A 17,993-nucleotide genomic window follows, 5' to 3' on the forward strand; every position below is an offset into this window, starting at 1 on the left:
TCCCTGCACAACAGCAGCTCCTGCAGCTACTAGTGAGTAATTCAAGGCTGCAAAGACCCTTGCTTGTTTGAATTCTCTAATCCAGGAATTCTCTGTAACACAAAACCACCCCTAAAAGGAACCACCAGCACAATTATCATACAAGCTTTCTATTACCCCTCCAAGCTCAGCCTGGAGCACCTGTGATTCAGATCACTGCGAGTTTAAAGCAAGATTTCCTCAGTGCTTTCATAATACTTTAACAATTGCTCTTCTGCAGTGCCAGCCCCCCAGGCTGCACAGCTCCAGCACCCTTTCCTTGCTCCAACAAACCCCGTTGTGACACCCATCCTCTCCAGCCTCTCTCACATCACAGCATTTGAGTAACATCCTACACCAAGGCAGGAAAACTGCAGAGCAAAAACTCGTGTCAGGGTTTAGACCTAAAAGATATGAGCAAGTCTCACTGTTTCATTGTGTTTCATGTACTTTTACGCCCCCTTTTGAGTGCAATATCCAGATGCCATCAATTATTCCAGAACGCAGTGATGCAGGAACTATGCAGAGGCTGGAGAGAACATTGCTTTCTGTAATGAGGCCTTCATTCCATCCACCCAATGAAAACTCAAATGGATGTCATAATTCTAAAGAGGGTTGGTAGTTTTCTGTGTTGCTTTTTGTGCTTCCTCTCCTCAGCCAAGCACCACCTGCTGAAAGGAAGTCCTGAGCACAGCACAGTTCTCCACACGCACACATTCAGAAATGGAATCAGCCTATATAGTGCCATTAGAAAAGCTCTTTGGAACATTAACCAGCACATGAACAAAAGTAAATTACAATTGTGAGCAGTGTTATTTTTCTTACTGATTTGCAACTAGATCTCCAGCACACTGATCATTACACAATTACATGGTGTAAGTTACTCACGTTTTAGGGCTGCCATTAAGTGCCACGGTTGCAACTGAACGCACCAAGGGCAGACAGTGCTGCAAGGTGCTTGGAATGTAAAAAATACTACTCAAAAACCAGAAAACACCTTGCAGAACAGATGACAAATGCTTCCAAGCACTGTATGTACCTGTGTACCAAGCACTGCCAGCACCAAATCCCAGCACGCAGTGAGTCCATGTGCAAGCACACCAACTGCATAAGCAAAGGACAGAGCAGCACAGCAGAAGGAAAGGTGTGCACTGCCATGGTTAGCATTACAACAGAAACAAGATGTGAATAAAAGCAGGTACTTACAAATTGGCTGGGTTCTCTCCCTGATATGTGTTTAATGAAGGAATATCTGTCACTCTTCACTGTTGCCAAAACAGGAGAAGGGACAGCACTCAGAACGTTCTCTCTGAAATCCAGTTTGGTTACAGCATATGCCAGCCTTCCTAAAGCTTTCCCTCAGGCCTTCATCATCTCCCATAGACAGCACTGTGCTGACAGAAAGCTCTGCAGAGGTAACAAACGTGGATCCTGCCTTCACTGCCAGAAGCACTGATGAAATACACTGCTAAGAGAATCTCGAGAGTACCTCAATGTACACAGTGAGTGGCATAGATGTGTGTGGGGTATTTTAAAGAGAGAGCCTTTATTTAAAGTACTTTGCTTTGTAGTTCTTAGAAAGTAAACATTACAATACTTTTTCTTCTTTTTTCCCACAAATATATTAAAACTGTTTAAATTTAAAAGGCAATTTCACTGTCTGATGGATATTTTTAAAGAAAAAAAAAATCTGAAAGAAACAGGCAGCTCAACTAAAAGTAGACTTCAAACATTCTGTCATTCCATCTCAAAAAAAGAAAAAAAAAAAAAAGACATTGTTTTTTACCCAGACTCCTTTTTACAGCAATAAGGCAACTCCAGGAGGTGTCAGCGGCTCCCTGGAGATTACAGATACTGTAACTGGCTGCTTCTCATGTTCCATAACACCCAAAGGTGCAACTATCCTTTAATCACAATCACATTTGTGAATTAAAATATAAAACTTAAATTACAGCTTTTAAAAAATATTACTAATAGACTTCCCTATCATAAAATGTTTTACATTTACAGTACTCGAACTATTTCAGTTCTGGGTTGATGAGGTTTAAGCAATTTACCACTGCAAGAGTTAGACTCTGGAGCTCACAAACAGCACAACCCAACCAGGGGCAGCAATAGTCGGTAGAGTCATAGTGCAAATCAAAATAAGGAGTGCAGAACTGCACTGGTTGTTTACATTTCTATAATATAAATGAACAAGACGAGATTCTGATATTGTACATGCAATAAGTTACAGTAAGCGTGTGGCGACGGGGCGTTCTACAATTTCAGCTGGTGTACCAGAGTTGAAGCCAGTGAGAGATAGGACTTGGTAAACAAAACATTTCAAAGCTTTGTAGTCAGAGCACTTCAACCGTGCTTTCATGCTTTGTACTTCTGCTTCCCCGTCTCACTGATCACACAGATATGCTGAAACAAAACATTGAAACCTCCAGTTAGAGATGGAATGTAAGAAACTGATGTTCAGGCACAGAGTCAGTACTGCTCTTCTGAAAGAAAGAAAAGCGTGCCATACAAGTGTCAGCCCTGAAGAGTGTTCTGACACTGCTTGTGCAGAAAAACTTCAGCCTGTTTTTGGCTACAAACCTCAGCGTTGCCTTCCTTCTCCTTCCTCTCCCCCCCAGTGTCCATTATAAGGACATATAAGACCCAGGTGAAGAATGTGTGTCTTAGTATAAAAAGGCTTTCGAGGTCTCCCCTCTTTATTTTCATGGAACTAAGCAAATTTAATGTAGATATCTGGTATGATAAGAAACTGCACACAAACTGCCTCCTCTGTTCTGTGTGAAGCAAAATAAATGTTAGTTCTATCAGAGCTCCTAACACTGCTGTGCTGCTCTAAGGCTTGCCCTCATCACTGATGGAGTAACCTTGCTGTGATTTACACAGAGGAGGGAGAGCAATGTAAGAAGACTTCCCTTCCTTCCTCCTTCCTTGTTTTAAATGGACAAAAACATATGGGAAAAATTACTTACATTCAAATCTCTGAAGTATTCATTGTAATCGAGGGCGTATCCCACAACAAATTTGTCTGGCACTTCAAATCCAACAACTAAAAAAGAACATAAGTCACCAGTATGTTAGAAAGGAATTTCCTCGAGTTCACTAGACCTTTTCACGCACACAACTTGGAATTTTATCCACACATAAGCTGCTTAACATTTTATTTCTTCCACTCAGGTATCCTTAGCTTTACACTCATGTTATTTTAAACTTCTGACATTTTTTGTTGATTGAATTCAACTAAAACAAAATTAAATAGGTTTATTTTTTGATCCCTAACGCATAACGGGCATGGCTCTAGCAAGACAGCCCTTGGACAGTTGGGCAGCATCCATCCAACTGCACAGCCTGTAAGACAACCTAAGGAACATGTGAATGAGGCTTCCATCAGTACTATACAGTCTTGGAAAGGAGAAGGAAGAGGACGTGATTCTGTGGCTGAATTCGCTCCAATTCCATTGTGAGAGTGCACAGTCCATCATGAACAAGAATTCAGCCTCAGGAATGGGGATAAAACACACATCCCTCCCTAAGGAGCTTCCAAATGGCACTGGGTGGCTTCATTTAGGCACCTGAAACACTCCCCATAGTGCCAAAGGTGAGTCAGCAGGTTTAGCTGACCAAAGTCTTGACTGCTTCTAAGCATGGAGAATTTGCAAATGAAAGTGGATTCACACGGACCAAAATATCTAAGTCTTCATTTCATATAGTAAACTAATTGCAAATACTTAAACTCAAGTTGTTGCTCTTCTTTGGTTGTTTTTGTTTGTTTGTTTGTTTTGTTTTCTTTTAAAATCAATCAAAAACCTTTCATGACAACTATCTGGAAGACCCGTGGACTGTGGCACAAAACATCAACGTATGTTTAAAAATGAGCAGTGCTTGTCAGAGTTACTTACAGTCTGGCCGATATCCCACACTTCGAGGAGTTCTTTTGACCAACAAACTGTCAAATAAAATCAAAGTAAAATTGAAACTCGGCAATGCACCATGTAGGACTACATGAAATCGTGATGAAGTTGGGCTGGATTTCACTTCAGTGAGCCTCAACGTGTGGAATGGAAAGCACAGCCATAAAGATTTTACACATTTTTCCTTTGCAGGTGCAGCTGATCTCAATGATAAACACAAAACTTTGTAGAATCACTAAAGGTTTGCAGCTTAAAGGATAACTACAAAGTGCATGAAAGAGGCTGGGAGATCTTAATCTGTATGGACTTTTGTTGCCAAAAGTGACTTAGTGAGGCTTTCTGTGTGTTAAGAAATTTCAGGTGCAAGCACTTGAGCTCACAGGTGAAGAGGTGAAGAGATGGGATCCAGCCAAACCAGCTGGATTATCAGCATTACGAAGCAAAATCAGTTGGTTTAATACCACCTCAATTGCACAACGTGTCCTCAATTGTTTTTCACTGGTAACACTAATTACCCCTATAAAGAAAAGGTTAACAGGTCTTGATGCTCAGCTGATACAAACCAGTTCCACTTTCCCAGAATTAAATGTCAGAGGTGTAAGAAACAGGAAGACAGAAGATACAGAGCTGGGTACTGCAGCAGATAGAGATGCCTCGCTAGTTCAGTTTGACTCGCTCTTTATTCAGCTGAGCACATCTACCTTTCAGAAGACAACTCCACCATCCTGACATTTGTTTGTATCAGCGAGAGAGACTTTGGGAGGAAAGGAAAAGGTGGGTGACGGCCAAATGCACAGACAGAGCAACATAACTCTGTATTTGCAGACCTCCTCCCTTCCTGGATCACCTCTGAAGGTGAGACTTCATTTGTCACATCCACGGTTTCAATTCTAGACATTCCGTTTCTGAAACTTCTACTCCAGGCTTAATTATTGAGTATTGTGTAGGCCTTGATCAAACAAACCCCAATTAGTGTTAGCATTAATTCACATTTCCCTGCTGCAATCGATTAATCGTCAGAGAGAAAGAAAACAAGAAAAGAAAGGCATGTGAACCAGCTAAGAACACCACACTTGAGAACTACCCAGTGAGATCGTGCTCAGCCTTTGAAGACCCAGCCCACTACAACAGGTTTAAACAACACAGAACTGGACTTGGCTGATGCTGTTTCATACTCACCATGTGTACTGACTGCAGTGCTAAGGTACTGAGCAGCAACAATTGCTTAACATTTGGTACATTTAACCAGGCCAGGAAGAAAAAGCTCACCTTCAGCAGGTCACCTTTGGATTATCAGCATGAAGAGCTGTTCTAGTACATCTAACAACTGCTTCGACATCGTTATGGCAACACAACTGATTAGATATTACACACAGCTCTGGTTTATCTCTAATCCCCAGCACTCATTATGCTTTTATTGCAAAATACACAACTGTAGCATAGGAGTATAAAAGATGCCATTTAAAAAGATGTAGGAGGAATGCTGATATTAGCTGATATTATTATCCACAACATTCCTTATTAAATTTAAATTATTCAATTAGAAAATGTTTCAAAACGAATTGATTAAAGATGCAACTAAGTAGAAAAGCCTGGAAGAGCATATGGCTGGGTGACTCTCACAGAGTGACCTCTAAAGCTCAGCTACACTACACACCCTACACAAACAGTAATGTCAGCATGCAAACTAATTTAATTCTACAATTACAGGCACCAGACCAAAAAAAAGTCTTCACTGCACAGATACACCACTGAAATATACTGAAACTGCAAACAGTGCAAACAGAAATATGCTCAGATAGACACTGACACATGGAGATAACCACTGCTATTTTTTTAAATCCTAATCTCCATTAAAAGTCTGTATTTATGAACTCTATTCATGTTGAAAATCCTTCTGCCATCGCTAGGGGGTGATTTCTTTAAGCTCAAAAATTTTCGTTCTTCCATTCTAAACCCAAGTTTAGACAGCAGTGAAACCCCCATTCCCAGACATCAAGGAGCAATACGTATCCCAGGCACGCACAAGCCATCTCTTCCGGAGACAGAAGGGTTTTAAGCAATAGGATTGGAGAGAATGGTGTTTCTGCCTCGTCACAACAAGCAAAGTGTAATTCATACACTGAGCTCCAAGTGCATCGCATACAATTTCTGAAGAAGTGCTCCTTGCTGTTTGTGTTTTATGGGAATGTATTCTACATTACTTCTTTTTACACTGTGCTCAGTCTGAAGGTGAAATACAGCATAAATAAGAACAATTAGAAGCTTACCTGGCCACTTTCACCATCTTTGGATTGTACTGCTTTAGTAGAGACAGCAACGTTTTCATTGTTTTCCCCGTATCAATGATGTCCTGAAAATCAAAACGCCGCGTGAGAGCGAGTACGAAACCTGTCAAAGCAGCACTTTGAGTTTTTAATGCAGGAATTGCTCATCTGCAGTCCCAGGAACACACTCTGTAGCAATACTGTTCACTATGTGCTGTGAGGGAGATGGAGCGCCACGCTGCGCTTAAGGCACGGCGCTCAGGAAAGAGATCACAGCAGTTCACAATGGCTCTTAATTCTTATGGACAACTACTTCACAAGCATGAACTGTGACCTTCCTGGCTCCTCTGGCAGATCTTATGGCTCGTGTTCCTTGCAGCAACCAGACAAACAATGTCTAATTCTCACACTGTAAGCATAGCATCCATCTTGCAGCTGAGCTCAGAGACGCTTGCATACAACAGAAAGAAAAGGAACATAAGAAGGGAAAACAGTCATAGCTCATTAATGTAATTAAAAAAAAAAAAAAAAGAGTGCAATTTACATTACAGATTTTAGAAATAAAGAAAGAAACTGTACTGGTAATATCTGGGTGCAGTTTGACAGTTTCTATTTGGATACACTAAACTGAAGTTTGATGCATCACTTTAATTCCACTTACCACATAGATAAGCAGAAAAAAAAGAGTCTATGACCCACAACTGAAGCACCAGAAATGGATATTCTATTTGGACTGACAGATCACAGGATGTCCAGAGGGACAGCCCTCACCCTGGCTGGAACTTGGAGGTTTATTTGAAGTGAAGAGGCAGATAACACAGAAGTAGTAATGCTTACTCTATCATCTCCTGATTTCTGCTTATTTTCTCAGGACTCTCAATTAAAATACATCAATAAACATCTGTGTCAACAGAGCACCTGTCAGCTATACCACCTTTAACACCTAAGGCTTTTACTCATGGTTATCAACTCAAGAAAAAGACAGATACACATGGATAAAAGCTGACATATAAACAAAAGCAACCACTTCTGTGCTCTCAAGTCAAAATAAAAGTTTTAGTGATTTTGTGTTGTTTGATTATCTGGTTTTTGGAAGCAAATCTCCATTTCATGGGGGTTTTTTGCACATGAAAGGATGCTGTATGGAGCATCTTAGTGCTCTGTGCAGAAGATACTGTTCAACTGCAACAATGGTGGTTGGTCAAAGGGCTTATATTTGACAATGCATAAGACGTCACTGGAGAGGTGATGCACTGAACAGATGAGAAACTAACCCACTTAGCTGCCTGGCACTTTAAAGGCATACATTCATCTGAAATGGAGCAGATACACAATTAAATCCATCTGCCTATCAGAAGAAAAACACTCTTCAAAGGAGAGCACTGGTCACAGATGACTGCTGTATACATACTAGTTTGGTTTTAAGACTGAACATGTTTCCTGTGGAATAATATGACAGAAGGAAAGAGCTTTCTCTTTGGTTGCTGAACTGGTTGCCACTGCTGTTCCTGTGCTTACCAACAGAGCCACTCCATTACCTGCAGCCTAAAGGCATTGTTACACTGCACATTCACTTTTCCTGTCTAGTGCTTCTGCTTCCCCATCCTGCAATCAGCCATCTTACTCAAGGGCATCCTCTGAACATAAGCAATGCTGTCCAACAACAGAGAGGTGTGAAAGCCAGAGCGAAGCAACAGGACCTCCCAGGAAATCACACTCAGCTACAGGTAGTGTTGCCAGTATCATCCCAAGAACAGCAACGAGACAAAGATATGGGAATTAGCAACAGCAAAATGCTCATTAGAAATCAGCATTCTCCATGTCTCTGTTCTCTAAACAAATCATACACAGGGCTGGGCTTCTTTGTTTTTTCACTATTTTTGGATATTCCTACCAGGAACTTCTTTCTGCTCTTCAGTTTAACTTCCTAGCTTGCCAAAACACTAATGTGCTTAATTTCAGTTTGCTCAGGTCACTTTTTAATTAGAATTTTAAAAAGTAATAATAAATCACGACAAGTAAGAACTGACAGAATCACAGAAAACTCTGAAGTGAAACACAATACTTACTTCTACAATTAAAACGTTCTGTTGGAAAGAAAAAAAAGATAAGAAGAATCCATTAGTATTTAAAGAATACACAATTTCTAATATATCCTATAACTTTTTAATTTCATTTTTAATGCAGTTAAATATTTGTCCCATGATTTATGCATGTCTGGCCATGTAACAGTGGATCCTACTTAGCTCACATTTCTGATGCTGCAGTGACAATCAGCCTCAGTATCTCATGCCAGGTCTTTAAATTCTCATAATGCAGTGTCATGCTATAAAGCCAAGCAGTTTTGTCACACCTCAGGCCTTCACACTGAAATGCATCACAGTTTTTTAAAGACTGCTTACATGTAATCAAAAGGGGAAAGCAATGAACAGGAGGCAGCGGCGTTTTGCTCACAGATACCCAGCTCAACGACCTCTGTGCAGCCACTGAAGAAAAGCAGACTCCCAATTTACATTCTCTGCATTTCCCTCTCTCTTTGTTACCTGTAACAGGACCCTCAGCTCCTAACCCAGCGAGTTACGTGCCCAGGCAGGGTGAGCTCCCTTCACTACCACACCGAAACATCAGCACAGTAAATAAATAATGCCACACTCTTCTAAAGGTAGCTTAAAGACAACAACCCTGACAAGACTGCTCTTCTCAGGGAACACAGAGAAACAAATACCCTGAATATGACTCACACTGCAGACATTGAATATATATACACTTACTTTTAAGTTAAAACTAAACCAACGGCTCTAGTGGGGCCTGTGCATGTCACAGAATTACAGCAGTGACTACTTAAAATGAAACATGCCCATTTCCCTTGAAAAAACTCTATTATCCCTACATGTTGAGAAAGCACACAGTTGCCTGGGTTCTTTGGAGTTGTTTCCTTTTTGGTTTCTGTAAACACACAAAAAACCATACCTTTCCAGTCAAGGTTGAGAGATCATCCCCACCAATGACTTTTATATCTCCAGTTGACTGATCATTCTAATAAGAAAGAGAAGGGAGAGCATTAGCATTACCAGAATTGAAGTCATCTTTCTTCCAATAAATACCACAACTGCAAAGTACATAATGAACCAGTATTAATGCTACCAGTAGCATCTATTCACTTAGCAATTACAAGTAAGAATAAGAAAAATAAGATACAAAACAGCCAGGGAAGCATGACTGCCTATTTTACAACAAAGGGTAATAATGATCTAATAATTTGTTGTAGAAATTAAGCTGCAACACAGGTTCCCAATGCTACCACTACAACAGTGCTGTTTCAGCAGAACTGGGCTTTGACACAGTCCTCAAGGAGCTGTTACATAGAGAGAGTGCGAAACAATGACGAGGAGCACCTCAGACCTCTGACATTTATTAAAGCTGACTTCAAAGCTCAGCAGTGCCTCACATCAGATGTGATAAGCTCTCTGCTGCACTACTTACGGGTGATGCCATTATCCTACAGTTTAACCATTTGATCTTTTAGGACCAGAGGGAATGGTTTCAAGCTGCGGCAGGGGAGATTCAGGCTGGACATGAGGAAGTATTACTTTTCAGAAAGGGTGGTCAGGCACTGGAATGGATGCCCAGGGAGGTGGTGGAGTCACCGACCCTGGGGGTGTTCAAGGACAGGCTGGATGTTGTGTTGAGGGACATGGTTTAGTAGGAGCTATTGGGAATAGGTGAACGGTTGGACTGGATGATCTTTTAGGTCTTTTCCAACGTTTGTGATTCCATGATTCTATGAAAGTTTATATCTCTTGTCAAACTGTCTTCTCATAGCTCCTTACCACGTATCTTCCCTTTAGAAAGAAAGCCTTTCTTATTTTGCTGCCCTGTATCAAAGCCTAAGCTTGCTGCATGATCAGTTCCTTCCCTAAAACCAGAAACAGTAGATATAGAAGGAAAGAAATGGCCACATACAACCTCCTGCTTTGACAGATAGGTATTCAAGGACAGGTATTCACCTGTATGAATTGCAGAGAAAACCTGAAAGTGTTATCACAAAAAAAAAAGAAAGGAACCAAATGATTTAGGGAGACGCAGACACTGACTGTACAGTGTGTAACACAGGGATTACAGCAAAGAGAAAAGGCATTGAAATCCTTTGGGCAGTGATGTCAGCGCTCTCGGATAACGCAGTGCTGACAGCTTGAGGGGATGTAAAAGCAGATGGTTAAACCTGGAAATACTTCCTGTGTATCACTCCTACAGCACAATACTGAAAATCCCCACCCGCAAGCCAACTATTAGGAAAAGCATCTTTACAGTTTTAACCGTATGTTCTAAAGATAACAGCTGTTGGAGTCATACTGCTCCATTGGATGAAAATATTTGGCTGCTCCAGCACCTCCATCACAGCAGAACAGAACCAAACTGAACAACATAAATAATATAATATTACAGTGCTGTGCTGAAATAGTCCAACAACAGGATGCCCAAATCATCCCAGCGGACACGCAGAATGCTGTGGGTGCCTGAGACACTGCTTAGACAAACCAGAAGAACGCGACTCAGTGAAGCTCTGCGTTCATTATGCTGAGGGGCAGCTCCTGCCTTCACCCCATCTTACAGTTCTCTGAAGTGACAGCTTCTTTGAGCTCTTCCTTATGTTGCAGGATTCTCTCTTACCTATTCCTCCGCTAACACGGAGTTGATCATTGTTCCATGGAAGCATTGTTCCTTATGAAAGAAAGATGCTGCAGATATTTGTTCCATTAGAGTGACGGGCACAGATGAAGCCCAGCACTCGGCACACACATTAAGATGAGTTTCCTGGTCATCTCCCCAGCTTCAAAGCAACACACTACAATCAAAGGAGAGCACCACAGAACTCTGCAGAACACTGTAAACCTCTGGATTGTGCATGTTCAAATTTAAAGACCAGCAGAGAATGATTTGACTGACAGCAACTTTCCTCCTCCTTCCCACCAAGAGCCATACGAATTGCTACACTTGAACACAAATCACAAATCATTAATGACATATTTACCTGCATTCCTATGCAGGCACTGAGCTCCAGAGCAATTAAAGGATAAAAAAAAAAAGGTTAACGAATTTCCAGTGCTGGTTCTAACCAGCTTTCCACTGGAACGAACTTTGTTTAATAATTAAGTGATGTTTTAATTATCTTCAGGCCTATTATTTCGGATTTTCAGTACTGGTAAGACTTTAATGCTCTGTGGCTTAGCACAGAAGAGATTTGCTGGTTAGATCTGTTTTCACTGCGTCTTCATTGTCACTGCTGGAAAATAAAAGCAACACTGAACTGCAAGATCAGAACTCCTTATCAGTGACTCAGCCATCACCTTTTGCAAAAGCACTGAAGTTCCTCACACTGTTTGTTATGAGGCTTGGGTAGCACGAGACCTTTCAGAGCGCTGCCTCCAACAGCCCAGTGAGGTTCTACCTCAGTGGTGTTGTGCTCCATCACAAAGCCCCACCTTCCCCAGTGATGTGCAGCACACCTGCTGACTTCTGGCTGCCCCTCCTGACTCCACATCAGCGACTTCAGCCCACCTCTAAACTCAGGAGGCTGGTGAAAAGCCATGCTTCTTGCACAAACTGCTTGTCAAGAACACAGCGATCCAGTTCTGATCACAAACATTGTCTCTCCATTTCTTAGCAGCTTGCCAGATCATTACCATCCACTTGTGAGCACTTTGAAAGCAGGAGTCAGAAGCAACGGTTAATCACAGCATGATTATCTCCATATCCTTTGAGAATTATTTCTGGGTGCTGTCACACCAGGAACTTTGCTTTATGAAACAAATAACCCACAAGCTTGCAAATATTAAAAGATGGCTTTCAAATAAGAATAGCACATCAATTGCATTGATTTTAGAACCATGATACCAGTTGGGCTGCTTTATTTGAGCAGTTGTGGTATTTTTAACATCACACACCCAGCCTGGCAAGGCAGGCAGCACAACCAAGCAATTGCATCCCAAGGCAATGACAGGAGAGCTCCACTTCTAGCTGCCTGCTACGGTTTGTGAAGGTTTTCTCATCCCTGAGAATGCCAAGTCCTTCATTTAGTAAAGCACGAATAGAAACGATGGAGCCAATCTAGCACTGCAGGACTATCAATAATGGAAAACCTGGTCAATCAGCAACACTGGGTGAGAGTGCTAGGACACTGTCAAGCTGTGCAATCTAAAGAATACAAGTCTGGATATTAATAACCACCTAAGAGAGTCAACAGCAATGAAATGCTCATAAACACCGCCTTGGGGGAGGCATCAGGTAACTGCAGCTCCTCCTCTACAAGAGGAAAACTTTTCTCTATAGAACTGGCTGACAAAACCAAAACCCTGAAGCCAACACGTAGAGCAAAACATTCTGCTTAGACAGAGAGACATTTCTCTCCTTTCTCTTCATTTAATCCCTTCTGCTACCAAAAACAGGCTTATAATTTCCATTACTTATTTTGCTGCTTATTTCCTGATCAGAATCAAGGCGCCATCGTTACGGGTGACAATAAACAAAAGCAGCAGCATCAAAGCACTGCCCAATGCACAAAGCTGAACAAAGAAAGCTTACTGGGGAACTGGCTTTTCAACATGGTATTTTTTTTCAGGTGTTTCACAACATTTTTCCAACTGTTTGTTCCAAGTTACTTAGGAAGTGGAGAGAGCAGAAGGGTGGGGTGGTCTTCATATTGTTTTTAAATACATCAAATAAGTTACTGGATGTGTCCCTTGAAGAAAGCAGAAGGTAGAAATTTCCTTGCCAACAAAGGTGGGACTCATCATTTCCTATGCTGCAATAGGAACATCCAGCTTGCTGACAGGCGCTGTGTGGACACGTGGTGGCTGTGTAGGATGGGCAGAGGGAGCCAGAACCTTCTGCAGGGAGCAGAAAGGGAGCACCATGCAGCTGCTGCCACGTGCAGAGAGCTTCCCAGCTTTGTGGGGATGGTTTAATGAGATGAATGATGAAGCTGACTTTCTAATTTAGCAACCTCTGTTTTTTCTACTCGAGCAGGCAATGCTCTGTGACTGTGACAACAGCTCACACTGCTGACCTGAATGCAAGGATGCTGAGACTCACAGCATAACCTTCGGAAACAACTTTTTTTGGCACCACAAAGTGAATTGAAAGAAGCATTAACTGTTTCCACGTTACAGGTGGTCTGACGGACAACCTCAAAAACACCCTCAAACTATCAGACTATCAAGAAAACACAAGACTCAGCTGCTAAGTCAGCAAACAGAGAGTGCAGACATCCGCCTCTTCCTCTGACCTCACAACAAAATCTCATACTTCCTCTATCAAAAAATTACCCATTATCTCATGCTCTATTTTCCCACAGAGTTAAACAGAATCATAGAACTGCTCAGGTTGGAAAAGGTCTTAAAGATCACGAAGCCAAGGCAACCTGCACACAGTTACTGTGAGGTAGCACCATACTCTGTGGCCACTAACCATAAATCTATGTGTAGGAATCTAGTATTTCCTTACGGCCAAACATAATTAATTTGTTCACTGTTCAGTTGAGCAAAACAAAAGATGATAAAGGGAACTCAGGTACAGCCATGTTTGCAGTTTTGCAATCTTTCAAACCAGTGAATGATGTCTGAGCCACATCAACATTTCTGGAATTCTTTTTTTTGTCACAATATTTGCAGGACTCTCCTCTGTATTATTCACAGCATTAGAGATGCAGAAGAGAGGAAATTCTTGAACGTATAAAGGACACAGCAAAGTCTCTTTGCTGTAAATGAGGACTTTACTGAACTGAGGATGTAAAGACTAAAAGCAAACAGATTATATAAGATAGGCAAAGAACAAGTTAACTTGAGACTACCGCTTTTCCCCTCTTAATTCTCTCATTTTTTTATATGACATGAGCACATCTAGGCAGTTTTCACAGCATCTAGTGACAATACGGAACCGTGTTGTTAACTAGAAGTTAGTTTATATAAAAATGGCAGAGTACTGCAGATATACTTACACAGTAACTCTTCAACCTAATGAAGTCCACAGTCATGGGGATTGATTTGTCACTGTTTCTGTTCAGTGCTTTGATGTAGTCTAACAAATCAGCAAAAAATTTATAGCCGCCCTTCAGTACACAGAGAGCTACAATGTGGTGTCCTCCCATGCCCTTCATAATTTCACGTGCCAGTCTCTCTGTCCTATAAAAAAAAACAACACAAGAGTTAGCTGTCATAACACATTCTATTTGCTTACCCTTGCAGTATTTTGTCTTGCAAACAACAGCAGCAAACACATGCAAACTCAGAAATGGATTTTGCTTAGAAATGTTTGCCTACCACTTCAGCCACTTTTACACACTACTGGCCAACCCAGTTTTGCTTTTCAAGGTTAATCAAACAGTAACGCTGCCAAACTCCTCTGTTTTCATACTTCATGCTCAGCCAAAGCAAATCTTAACACTCCGAAACTGTTCCTCTGGCAGATAAAGCACATAAAGGTGTCCCCTTTCAAACATAGGTTCAACTTCCATGCAAAGAGCAAAACAAATCAATACATACAGACAGCAGCCCTCACTGACCAACGAGCAGAACTCTCTAACTGTAAATAACAGCTTTATATTTTGCCAAGCTGCAAATCTGTCCCAACTGCAAAATACAACAACAACAAGGCAGAGCAAGAGAACACTGACCTGTTTTTCTGCAATCATCGTTTCTAAATTTGTACTGCTGTTTATCTTAGAAAGCATGGTACACATTTACAGAGCAGCAGCAGGTTACTCAGGGAATGCCCACCACTATAAACTTTACTTCCATTACTCAATGATGTGTACTTGGTCCAATCTTTTCCTATATATGGTCTTCCATTGCAAAGTTATTACAGCATTTATGATTTAAAGAAACAAAACATTTTATAGGAACGTTTAATCTAATTGATCAGCACTATGCACAATCCAGAAGCATTCCTATTCTTAAGGCCTCTCAGAGATCTATTCAGAACCACTCTGAATTTGCTGCTCATTCTAACAGGAGCTAGGCAAGCACCACAAAGGGAAATAAAACAAGATCTTATGTCCTTATGGACCCATTCTTGACAGCATGAGATAAAACCTGCAGAGCACCCCGCAGATTTCAGCAACCACAGGTGACAAGGTTGGACCCCCCAGCAAGCAGGGGATGCTGGATATTGCTTATCTATCACAGCAACACAGCAAAGTTTACAATGGCGTGATTAAGAATTTATGGTTGTTAATATCCTAGGGAAGTTCAGGAGACTCTAATCGTTTCAGATTGAACTAGCACAACAGGTAATGTGCTCTCAGTAGGTTTTAAGAAGGTAGAACATCAAAGAAACTCTGTGAAGATGTCGCAGGTTGCTACATACCTCTTTGTTTCTTTTGAGGATTACAACAAATTTCCAAACAATTGTGTAACTGCAAAAGCACAAACTCTTAGAAGCCAAACAAGAAACAGCGAATGAACACATGCACTACTTAGTCTCTGATTAAATATAGTCTATTTAGACAGTCACCAGGCAGCAAGCTATCAGTGGCAGTGCCATGGAACCAGCGCAGTGTCTGAAGGCAAACAAACCTGTCCATGATGAGCCCATGAGGAATATAGACTTTCTCCAGATCATCCGCATAATGTTTCGGTATGCAGAACAAGTCCAGGTCGTAACCTTGTTCATCATCGCCAATCTGAAAAGGAAATCAGGTGAGATTTCTACCAAGACTTATAGAAAGTCTGCAGTGAGAAAGCGTATATCTTCTGCTTTATCCAACACATTACACTCATTGGGATCACCTGATTTTTTTCCTCTACAGAAGCATTAGTCACGGCGAACACAGCAGAAAGCGTCAGCCTGCAGGAATTGTCTGAAACACTGCAGAAAAATGGAAGTCCTACATCCTGTCTGATCTTATTTCATTGAAAAAAAAAAAAACAAGCAGCTTTTTGACACCTTGGATTTTAGCGGTGTAATGTAAAACCTGCACTGGCAACTAAGCGGGGAGGCCTCGGACAGTGGGCTTCCACATCACAGCAGAGCTCACAGCCGGCCGTCGGTGGGGGATGGCTGCGGGAAGGGGGCAAAACAAGGGCTGGGGATCACAGTGCTCAGAGATCCCGAAGCAGAAATCAAAGCTCTACTTCACAGCTGCGAGCACATCCCCTGCACGGCACAGCCCGCAACGCGGGCACGCGTGTATTAATTAGGCCGAGGGATTCATACACGCATATGATTACACGCCCAGCGCTGCGGCTGGGGGCACACCATCAGAGCGGCACGAGCTTTAAGCCAGCCGCAAGCGGACAATGACGGCGTGCTTCGTAAGCGCTCCGCTTTCCGGTCCCGCAGGTGGAGGCTCTCACGCACAAAACGAAGCCGAGGCTCCGAGGCACGCCGAGGTTTCCTCCTGCGGGGCCGGGCGCCGCCAGCAGCGCGGGGTTCGGCCGCACGGAGCGGCACCTCAGCGCGCGAGGAGAAGCGACAGGAATAGGAAGCGGCGCCGCGCCGGGCAGCGCGAAAGGAAGTTATTTCGGGGCGGTTCTGGAGCTGCGGATCCGGCGTTTCCGACCATCTCTCCTCCGGGAGACGCCGCCGCGAGCACGGCCGGCGGGGCGGCACGGCGCGGGGAGCGGCTCCGCGCACGCGGCGGCCCGGCCCGTTCCTGCGGGCGGCGGCGGGCCGAGCTCCTCAAGGTGACTCCGCGCCGCCCGCCCCGCGCGAGGAGCCGAGGCCCGGAGCGACCCATCCCGCCCCGCGGCACCCCACTCCGCGCGGCCGGGCCCGGAGACGCGGCGGCATCGGGAGCGCCGCTTCCCCGCCGCGGGCCCGCACTCACCACGATGCAGGGGCTGTGGGTCGCCATGGAGCGGCGCGGCCCGCCGGGCAGGCTGCTGAGCGGCAGCGAGGAGCGGACGGAGGCGCAGCGCCCCGCGGCGGCCCCGGCGCCGCCCCCGCGCTCCCCGCCCTCAACATGGCGGCGCCGCCGTACTGCCCGGCTTGGCGCGGAGCCGCGCGTCGTCAGGGCGTCTGCGATAAGCGCCTTCCCGCTTCAGGACTTCCGAAGGGCTCTCGGGGCTCGGTCCCCGCGTACGCAGCTGTCTGTGTTGCGGGGTTTTCTCCGGCGACGGACCGAGTGCGCTACCGCGCTGCGGGAACGGGCGCCGGTACCGTGCAGAGTAACGGTACCCTCACCTGAGCGTGCTTGTGCTTTTTCACTTTCCTACAGACAAATGGAAAAGGACGCCCTGCACCCCCGCCACCTCCCTGCGCTGAGTGATGTGAGAGGTTTCCCGTTAAGTGTATCTGTGCGTCTGCATGTGATGAAGATGGGGCTGAGCTGCCTCCAGATCTACGCGGAGATGTACATCAGGCAGTTTTAACATTACTACTGCGTTCCAGAAGCCAGTTTGAGCGTTCCTTTGCACAAAACACCCCAGTAAGCAAATGTCAGCATCAGGCATCACCCCGAGCAAGTGGAGCGGTGTTGCACACAGGTGTTCAGCTATGATTTGGGTGGGTGAGCTCTGCAGTGGGAGGAAGAAGCCTTTATCAAGTTGCCTAGAGCAGCAGAGTGAAATACAGCCAACAGCTCGCTAATATCAGCTACATGTCATAGCTGGCCTGTTTCCAGACGGCTGGGAAAAACAGCAGCTGCCCTGATGAGTCCATGGAGAGCCTGACATTACTGGGCATGGAGAGCCTGACATTACTGAGTGCTTCAGGATCTGCTTTGATTTGAGTTATCTAAGACATTTCTCATGAATGACTGATATTAATGTGGGCTATTCAAAGGAACATCCAACAG

At 43.6% G+C, this 17,993-nt stretch overlaps 1 protein-coding gene across 1 annotated transcript; it reads right to left on the bottom strand.

Annotated features, from left to right (window-relative positions):
* Positions 1 to 1,545: 1,545 nt before the first annotated feature.
* Positions 1,546 to 17,161, bottom strand: HPRT1 (hypoxanthine phosphoribosyltransferase 1). The gene is made up of 9 exons (XM_052673145.1): positions 17,025 to 17,161; positions 15,772 to 15,878; positions 14,196 to 14,379; positions 9,170 to 9,235; positions 8,269 to 8,286; positions 6,203 to 6,285; positions 3,921 to 3,967; positions 2,994 to 3,070; positions 1,546 to 2,427 (listed from the first exon to the last, which is right to left on the bottom strand). Exons 1-9 carry the CDS (start codon positions 17,049 to 17,051, stop codon positions 2,380 to 2,382), a joined length of 657 nt encoding a protein of 218 aa, XP_052529105.1. The 5' UTR covers positions 17,052 to 17,161; the 3' UTR covers positions 1,546 to 2,379.
* Between the last annotated feature and the right edge of the window lie 832 nt (positions 17,162 to 17,993).

This window comes from Tympanuchus pallidicinctus, unplaced genomic scaffold, assembly GCF_026119805.1.
Source record: "Tympanuchus pallidicinctus isolate F22 unplaced genomic scaffold, pur_lepc_1.0 scaffold13, whole genome shotgun sequence".
Classification (NCBI taxonomy): Eukaryota; Metazoa; Chordata; class Aves; order Galliformes; family Phasianidae; genus Tympanuchus; species Tympanuchus pallidicinctus.

Excerpts from the sequence above, each read along its gene's own strand:
- HPRT1 (XM_052673145.1), bottom strand. The coding sequence starts at position 17,051 with ATGGCGACCCACAGCCCCTGCATCGTG. Across the intron at positions 14,380-15,771 it reads CATGGGCTCATCATGGACAG|GACAGAGAGACTGGCACGTG; the intron begins GTTTGTTTGCCT and ends TTTTTTTTATAG. Across the intron at positions 9,236-14,195 it reads TTAGGTTGAAGAGTTACTGT|AATGATCAGTCAACTGGAGA; the intron begins GTAAGTATATCT and ends CTTTCTTATTAG.